This window comes from Penaeus chinensis, chromosome 1 (genome assembly GCF_019202785.1).
Source record: "Penaeus chinensis breed Huanghai No. 1 chromosome 1, ASM1920278v2, whole genome shotgun sequence".
NCBI classification, from domain to species: Eukaryota; Metazoa; Arthropoda; class Malacostraca; order Decapoda; family Penaeidae; genus Penaeus; species Penaeus chinensis.
In genome coordinates, this window is record NC_061819.1 from 32,933,741 (window position 1) to 32,943,740 (window position 10,000).

The 10,000-nt window shown below is 33.9% G+C and overlaps 1 protein-coding gene across 1 annotated transcript in view; it reads right to left on the reverse strand.

Annotated features, from left to right (window-relative positions):
* Positions 1–2,999: 2,999 nt before the first annotated feature.
* Positions 3,000–10,000, reverse strand: part of LOC125038388 (probable asparagine--tRNA ligase, mitochondrial) — a 7,706-nt gene continuing 705 nt past the window's right edge. The window contains exons 2-10 of the mRNA XM_047631926.1: positions 8,859–8,939; positions 7,521–7,585; positions 7,459–7,486; positions 7,074–7,208; positions 5,222–5,332; positions 4,981–5,087; positions 4,547–4,784; positions 3,752–3,991; positions 3,000–3,367 (exon numbers count right to left, since the gene is read on the reverse strand). Coding sequence (XP_047487882.1) covers positions 3,095–3,367; positions 3,752–3,991; positions 4,547–4,784; positions 4,981–5,087; positions 5,222–5,332; positions 7,074–7,208; positions 7,459–7,486; positions 7,521–7,585; positions 8,859–8,939 — 1,278 coding nt within the window. The 3' untranslated portion in view covers positions 3,000–3,094. The remainder of the gene's footprint in view (positions 3,368–3,751; positions 3,992–4,546; positions 4,785–4,980; positions 5,088–5,221; positions 5,333–7,073; positions 7,209–7,458; positions 7,487–7,520; positions 7,586–8,858; positions 8,940–10,000) is intronic.

Below are 10,000 nucleotides of genomic sequence, written 5' to 3' on the forward strand. Positions count from 1 at the left end.
GCCGCGATAGTCCAGTAGTTCATTCCGTGTTCAATTCCGGTAGTCGTAAAAATACCTTCGCTCTGACTGCTTGCTCAAGCCCTAGAAAACGACATGTCGCCTTGAGAAGTCAAACGCAGGTGTCGTAGGGGAAGTCGCTGCCGTGGCACAAGTGTTAGCGCGCCGAACCGCGGTTGATTAGGCAAGGGTGGCATTGCCATATAACCTCTCTCAGTAGTGAACTGAGAGAGGCCTATGTCTTGCAGTGGAATGCATGGTTGTTAAAAAAAAGTATATATATATATACATATATATATATATATATATATATATATGTACACACACACACACACACACACACACACACACACACACACACACACACACACACACACACACACACACACACACACACACACACATACACACACACACACACACACACACACACACACACACACACACACACACACACACACATATATATATATATATATACATATATATACACATACATACATACATACACATACACACATATGTGTGTGTGTGTATATATATATATATATATTTATATATATGTATGTATATACATTTTATATATATATATATATATATATATATATATGTATATATATATGTATGTATGTATATACATAAGATATATATATATATATATATATATATATATATATATATATATGCATATACATACATATATTGAGAGCAAGAGCTAGTTCAATGCAGATTACTCTCCTTGAGCACTGAGGCAGCCAGGGTCGCTTCCGTCATAGCTACCTGTGTTGCCTCCCCCCTCCCCCCTCCTCAACGGACAGCGGTCAAGAATGTTAAATCCATATCCCGATCCCTCTTGGTGGTATGAGGCTGTTGATCTCTTGGTACTTCCCCAAGTAGCAAGAACCCCTTTTCAGTGGTGTGCAGATTTTTTTTTTTTCGGCAGCCTTTCATATCTTAGTAGACCTTTAACACTTTGTTCCGAAAATATGATTTCCTGGGGAGCCTGTGAGTCGACATTGAGCCTCATGCCCCGGGCATGAGGCTTCTTGGTGTAGCTGGGACACCATCGTACTCTCCCCCCTGGCCATCCATATGTGCCTTGAGCATAATGGTTAATGGTCAGTGGTTTAAACAAATAAATGAGCAAGGGATCACAGGTCATATAGCCCGCCTTGAGCATACGGATTACAATAAGTACCGTGCCTCTGGCACTTGAAGTAACGGCGTGATGCAGACCCAAACTAGTCCATGGGAAATAGTTTTTTTGATTAAACAAATTACAACACTTTGATTTATTGCATGAACATGACATATGGACCCTTCGAAAAGGAGACAGATTCGGCCATACTGTTTTCTTTTTAAATATTGAAAAAAAAAAAAAGACTGCACTTACATGTCCCTCGATATTTCCTAAATTACTAATTTTATGGTAAAATGTCACAGAATTGGTCTTGTAGAGTGATTTTCTTTGATTTTGGCATTGTTGTTTTCCTCTATATGCAATTATTTACTGTAAGAAATCCACTCAAAACAGGCTTAATTTCCTAAAGCAAGAAGCTCCGAATGGTAATACGATGTGATGGAACCCAGGACGTACATGATAGAAAAGCCTAAAAGGATAATCTTGTTTTATCGCAGTAGTCGTGGAGATATTTTTACTCGTCTGCCATCAAAGTTTCTTCGCTCCTTGGTGAAACTCAGTGACCTCGTATTCCGTCACTGGAAATCCTAGAATCCTCTGATTTTAAAGTAACACCATGCATTATCAAGGCCTGTTTCTGAAAAAACAACTTTTATCTTACGGGTTTCTTGGCAACCCTCAGATTACCTGAGCCTCTTACGTTGATAGCCGTCTTCTGATCCTGTTATAGTTGTCTGCATGTTTGGATAGGGATTCACGCAGTATTTTGCTGTAAATATACTTAACATGTCTCAGTCGCAGAACGGTGTTCATCATCGCCTAATGATTAACAGTAAATCTTATTATCAGGAAAAGGTGAAGTTCCATAATCTTAGCCATGGTCAATATCACGCTTAGGGCATTAACATCATGGGATGATGGTGTATATTCAGGAGAAAGTCTTGAATATGGTGAATGCTTTTTCATCCTCTCAGAGCCATAGGGATGTTGATGGGGTACAGGCAGCCAGGAGTTCATGTTGGCCTTCGGGGGATCCAAGCAAAGCAGAAGAGAGTGACTACTTAACCCAAGGCAAACCCGTAGGGAAGCATCCATCGGGGAGTCCAAAGTCCAAGAAAATCAGTCCCCACACCATTAGAAAATAAATGAAATTAATTGCTGTTTCCATTAACTAAGAAGGGGGGCAACACTCAAAACTCATTTGCAAATTAACAATTTTACTTTACTTCTGTATGTATTATGTTATAACAACTAGGAAGATACTACCTTATATGATCACTTAATTGAAATGACTAAAATCTTACTGTATTTACTTGTGTGTCATTATTATTCTTGGCTGACCTTTTGTCTTTGAATAGTTGTATTAATTGAAGGTTAATTAGCTTCTACAAATACATTTTTCCTATTGAAATTCCTCCAGAAGATATTTTTAATTTGATATTTCAGATGAAGCTGGATTTTATAACTAATAGCATTAATAAAGTTAAAAGTAATTGTTTGCCAGAGGAGGTCTCCCCTATTTCAAGTAATCTTCAATTTAATCTGAAATATGTGCAGTACCAAGACACTTGTAGAAAGAAGATGCCACCGAGTTCTCAGAATTTTCTTTAATATATCACTATTTATTTTACAGGTTAATAGGAAAATTAGGCAGTGTGTAGCCATCAGTCTCACTTCATGTAAGTGTTAAACCAAATAAAATGTATTTATTTTTCATCCATGTTGGGGGCTGTGAATGTTTGCTATTGCCTTCCTTTTATGACAAAATAATGGCAATTCTAAAAATTTGATCTTTTATTTTGACACATAGTATTTTTTTTAAACATGAAATTAGTTCAGGAAAGAAAGGATACCAAAGAAATTTCCTTCTTATTTGTTTAATTAGCTCATCCTCCTCATGTTTACAAAAAGTGACTAGTGTAACAATATTTACATTTTGGCGAAAATATCTGCACATTAGCAAGAACAGTGTTTTCCCCACCTAGGAAACGGAATGACATCTTTGATATTATTTACACCAAGTACGAACTGCAGAAATCTTTCAAATCCGACGCCAAATCCGCCTGAGGGAGCTCCACCTCCGAGAGTGCGCAGATCGAGATACCACTGAAGGTTGTCTATGAGCCCGCGTGCATCGAGCTCTCTGTGAAGAATCTGAGGTCGGTCCTCTCTTAGGCCACCTCCTGCCACCTCCCCTATGCCTGGCAAGAGCAAGTCCACTCCCAGAACCTGTCAAGATACATCAGAATTCAAACTGCAAATACGATCATGAATTAACAACTGAGTATTGTGCTACCTATGAGAAAAAGTTGACATTAAAATATCTGTTACTACATTTTTATTCTCGTTCTTTCTGTGCCCTGGTAGGACTTTAAAAGATTGGCTTCAAGACAAGGATTGTAAAGAATTAGACACAAGTATCAATGATCAAATTTAGTAACCTTACTCAATATAGTAACACGGATATTGGTTACCCTTTTCACTTTGTTAACAGCCTCCATCATATATCCTAAAATAATTTTGCTTATTTATACTTCAAAAGACCTATTTTTCAGTTATAAAAAAAAAAGGACACAAACTAATCTGAATAAAATCAAGCAAACAAATACTAACCACATCAGAATCATCATCTCTGGCTCGCATGTAGAAAGCCTTTGTTTTCTTGGGCCAGTCGGTCACAAACACAGGTCTGTTGCCTGCGTGTTTAGTTAAGAACAACTCGTGTTCTTTCCCAAGATCATCCCCTAAAGTTGGTTTTGTCTGGAAGTGTTGAGAATTTTCTTGCAAGAGAGTCATAGCTTCATCATAAGTCATGCGGATAAAAGGCTGACTCAATGCTGCCTTCACTAATTCCTGTAAGAAAGAAGAGTATTTGGTGCTAGAGGCAGGAGTGTAGGTATAGACAGGTTGAAGGAAATAATCATCTTATAACAAAACTTCTGCATCCATGTTCATGAAACCTATAAACATGAAAAGTCAGTTTCATAAACAAGCTTTCATAAAGTGCCATATAAGTTTTCTAATTAAAAAAAAAGAAAAGAAAATTAAACATGTTCAAAATTTACTGGTCATATGAAACACTTGTCCACTGGATTGAGCTACAGTGTATCTGTTGAAATACAATACAGAGAAAAATAGCATAAAATCATTTTATTTCTTAATAATGTGATATAATATACATATATACAAATACATACATACATATATATATATATATGTATATATATATATATATATATATATATATATATATATATATATATATATATATATATATATATATATATAAATAAATAAATATATATATATATATATATATATATATATATATATATATATATATATATAACTAAAACATTATAGAAATTAAAAAAGAAAACTACTACTGCACTGCTACTTTGTACTTACTTCCGTACATTCATTTTGTTTCCAGTGAGCAAATACATCCTCTTCACTTTTATCAAGAACACACTGCAGGGAGGCTTTCAACAGGTCCTCTATTCTATTCATGAGCTTTTGTAGACCTTCTGGCCCACTGAGAAAGGCTTCCTCTGCTTCAACCATCCAGAATTCAGCAAGATGTCGCCGTGTTTGGGAATTCTCAGCTCGGAAAGCTGGATTGAAATTGTACACTTTCGATAAGCCACTAGAATTATAGAATAACATCGCCATTACTACAATGGACAGAAAAAAAGAGAGAAAAATAATATTTCTTGTATTTTTGTTATATCTTCCATGAAATATGAAAGTTAAGCATTGTAAATGGGATCCTCATACTAGCATACTCTTCCTCATCATTTCATACAGACTTATGTAGAGAATTTAGAGAATCAGCTGATTACCTTGCCATGGCCTCTAGATGCAGCTGGCCTGATACTGTCAAATATGCTTGATGGCCAAAATACTTTGTTGAGAGTGACCCCTGCAAACCAACTTCTGCAAAGAGAGGCTGAGGGAAATGATCGCATTAGAACCATTAACAAGACCAGAACCTGATTATAGTACATGTAGGCTGCAACATTATAGTTCCACTTTTTTCATAATAGCAGAAGACAAAATCCAAATTAACTGGTGAAATCTTACCTGAACCATAAATACTTCTCCACCACCTTCACAGTCATTAGCTGTCAAAATTGGCGTGTCAATGTTGATAAAATGTTCCTTGTTGAAGTACTCTTGCATTGCCAACTTTGCCTTTTATTTTATTTACATATTTTTTTTCCAAATATGAAAAGAAAAAGAAATACTATAAGGCATACATAATATTTAATACAGACTACTCATCATTATAAAATATTAGACTGCAGTATCAGATGAATATCAAATGTGGAATCAAGTGAAGTCAAGTGTCATTCTCATAGAATTACAATTTGAAACAAAAGCTAAAACCGGTTAAAACATAACATTCAAATCTGTAATTTTCTTCTAAACAAGAGTTAAGGCTGCCTGTAAAGAAATAAGATTACAAAAAATGTGTATTTCACGATTTTGTATCCTGAACATAATTCAGTATGCAAATCCATGTAAAAAAGGAGCACAACAGCTGATACAGAAATAAGGCAAAACTTGCAAAATGATGAAATGTTATCAAATTTGGAATGGAAAATCATTGGCCCTATATAAATATATATAGCTATATATAGGCTCTGATACATGTCTAAATTGGAAATGTTTAGACAAATACATACTGTAAGTTCATCAAAGATGCTATGAAAAAGACCCATATAGTATATATACTAGTTTGTTCACCTCCTGGGTTTCATAAGCTTTAGGATATACAAAATTAAAGAAAAAAAAGGAAAATAAGAAAAAAAGTATACAAAAGGATCATCAAAATACAGTTAAATCTGTATCTTGCATGATGGAGTATGGAATAGTGATTTTAGCATATTCTAATATACATATAGTATGGTATAAAACCATTGATATGGATATCAGAATCACAATAACCCTACTTTAAAAATTGTCAAAACAATACACTATAGACATTCACATCCATCTAAAATACACACTGACTTTGTAGGTTCCTTAACAATAATAATAATAATAATAAAAAAAAAAAAAAAAAAAATAATAATAATAATAATAAAAAACATTATCAGCAATCGGTAACCCAAGTTATCAAATGTTCTTGAGTATCACTTAACAAATCAATAGATGAATTTAACCTCAATCATTCTATTTGCTACAATCATTGCTTTCCAGATAATGTTTGTCATTGGCTTTTTGCCCCCCTGTCAAATATAGGCAAATACAAGGTAATTTGGTATTATGGATGATGGCAGGTATATAGCAGAACAATTTGAGGTGCAGCAGAGTAACTTTAGAGTGGAATCCTATCAGCTTGAACCTGGAAATTCAGATGATCGAGCAGTGGACTGGAAGTTAATGATGCCTGGGGTTGGCTGGACAGACAGAAAGAGGAACATACTAATAATCAAAGGCTTGGAAAAAGCAAAAAATAGAGATTAACAGAGAATAAATAATGAATAAATGTGAGAGAGAGTGAATGAATGAAAAATCAAGAAACAGAGACTGTCGTGCCAGGATACTCAAGAGAGAAAATCAAGAAGAGGAAGTCCTGTGACAGAATCACGGTTTCTTGCTCTTTTCCTAAAATGTGTCTGTGTCAAATCTGTGGTTGATGCTGCCAAAAGGACTCATCATTTTAATTTCAACTGTTGATTATATTTATCATATGATACTAAAGAGTAAATTTTGATAAAAATTAGCACTTTTTTTTTTTTTTTTTTTTTTTTTTTTTAAATACTTTGGCCATTACCTCTAAATACAAAACAAATTTTAAAATGCTGAGGACAAGCAAATGGTTCACCTTCAAAGGAACTAAGTATTTTTCAGTGATGAGAAATTCTTTATCCAGTTATCTGATGAGAGAAAATTAGATAAAATGAAACAATTTCATAAACTTACATACCTGTGATCTCACTCGCAGCATAGAACTAAAGGTGTTAGTTCTTGCTCTCAAGTGTAAAAACTGGCGAACATAATCTTGTGGATGCCTCTTCCTAGCTTTAAAAGGGTAGTTCTCTATTTGTGGTCCACCAATTAACTACAAAACAGTAATGGGTTAGTTAAAATAGATGAAAAAATTTAAATTCATACCATGTTATCCCACATACATGTATAGATTTATATTATATGTACATAGAGATATAAATAAATAAATACATAAATAAATGAATATATACTTATACACAAACAAACACACATATGAATATATACTATAAAATATTCTATTTCACTCTTGGGTATGTGGACAATGTGAGCTTTTAGTGAAGAAGAAAAGGCAATATACTCACTTCTATAACTTCTGTTATGAGCTCTACACTTTGTCCTTTATGCTGAGAAGCCTGCAAAGTACCCTAAGGCAGAGACTGAGGTGTGGTACCCAACTCCTGGAGGAATCTTCTCTGTTGGCACCACAATCTGCAGTAAAATGCAAAAGTTTTTAAAGATATAACAGAGACAATCTTTCTTGGTAAGAATTTATTTTCTCAGTATTTGAGTCCAAATACAATCCATTTAATGTTTTTGTGTAGCTTATTCATTGTATTCTTCTCCATATCTTATATAAAATCTTGCTGTTTTCTTTTTGTCATTCGATTAATTTTTCTGTTCATGTTCATATACAGCTGTATGACCTTATTCATATATAATTTTATTTCTACCTGGTATGTAGTTTTGTCTTGCAAAAAACATTTTAACTACAAATTCTGCTGTAAAATATATTTTTTGCATGATCTCTTAGAAAACAAGCTACAACTTTATGCAAAAACATTCTGGTACAGGCTGAACCTCACTGCTGATGGAGTGGTGTACTTTCTGAAGCATTTAAAATCTAGTAAAGAAGGCAAAGTAATATAATCATTAATCATTATGGAAGATGTCAATGATATGGAGCTGTGTTGGTGCCATAGATGGCTTAGGAATGATTATCTGGTCAATCATGAACTGAATCTGAGTGAAATGCAGTAAACTGAATGCCATTGGATCTAATTAAACTTGAATTAAACTGACAAAGCAGCACCTTAAGCTGGAATATGCAAATTAATTACCATACAAAAAATAGCTTAAACTATACTCAAGTAAACTTATTGACTTCAATTACTTTCCATTTAATTAAGGAACTGTTGCATAATTCATGTTTTAGGTAAAAGTATTTAAGACTTACAAGTTGAGTTGCTGTCATTGTGCCAGGCTGAGATGGCATGGGGAAAAATATATGGTCATCCCAAGCCCTTTCTGGCCTTGTCAGACATTGTTGTGAATTTAGCTGCTATGTCTCTAGACCTAGATGTAATCTGCTTACATCTTTTGACTTTTAAGACCAAAACTAATGGTGCCTTGATTTATTAACCCTGCCTGCTCAACCTGTTGGTATATTCATTGGTATTTAACTGCCAGCAGTCAGCCCTCTGGTTCAACACTGAACCAGAAATTATCAATTCATATTTCAGTCTGAAATTGAACTGAAATGATACAAAAGGAATTCATCCTAACTCTGATGCTCATGCAAACTAATGACCTTTAGACTGAAAGCAACTATTTGAACTATCAGAGGTACATGACCTGTGAATACAGGAATACTGAGGTTCAGTCTGTAATAGTACAATGCAACTACAACACCACTATATATCACAAACTATATCAAAGACACATATAGTCCTGCCATTATTCTGCAGCTAAATATTACACTTACCTGAAGTTTCTGATTACTTGATCCATCATCGATGTCTATAAAAGATAGCTCTTTCTGCTTTCTTATTCCTTTTACCCATCCCTGAAAATAAAAACTTTTCTAATGATATGTGTAAAGTAGAAATTTTCTCGCCTTATTCATATTGTATGTTTTGCTTATACGACATCATGGGATTGATGTTAAATTCTGTATGTGGGAAGAAAAATTAATATTAAAGGAAATCAATTTATTAGATGTGGCAAGTCCTTGTGTATAATAAAATAATTTTGTGTAGAGTAAATTTTTCAGTCACCTTTTCAACACTTTTTTTGTTGATCATGGTATAATTTTTTGTCATGTTTATAGAGAAAGAAAAAAGGAAAAACAGATCTTAATTAGAACTATGGAAATATAGATAATATAGAATATCATGACTATTGGTTCCTAAAGTTACCAGTCTGAAAAAAAAACTTTCCTCATGTACACACTGTAAAGGTATATGGTTATCAAATAATCCTTTAATACAAAAATTTAACAATATTACAAGTCCTGATCTACTGAAACTTGCAAAATAAATATCTAGAAGATATTCATAGTGGCTTTCAAAATAGGATTTTTTTCCCTGATCTATGATGGATGGCTTTGTCTGAAGTCTAGCATGATAGTGGTGAAGTGTCAAGTGATTAATAAAGCCCTTGCACCTCATATCCTGGCTGAGGCCAACAAATCTCAATCTTATATATTTTGGCAAGATAAAATAGAGGCCTTCATTACTTTATGTTAATCCAATGCTGCTGGGGATGACATGTACCTACAGGTCATGCTCACATTGAGTTAAGTTGATTACTTGTCTTTACATATAGATGGATCGATAAGTGCTTAGCCTAGTCACCAAGCAGTCAATTACTAGAACTAAATATCTCACCTTTCTCCTTGATTTTTGGAAATATTCTCTTTTATATTATATTACTATTAATAATGGTTTTAATGTAATAATAATTATAATGTCTATAATTATAATAATAATTATAATATAATCTACTAATCTGACAGATGGATGACGATCTGGAAAACCCCACTTTCTCTTCAGTCTATTACACTGACCATATCACAGGTGTATGTTATATGCAATCACAGTACCTCTGAGTGCCCAATGCTAGGAC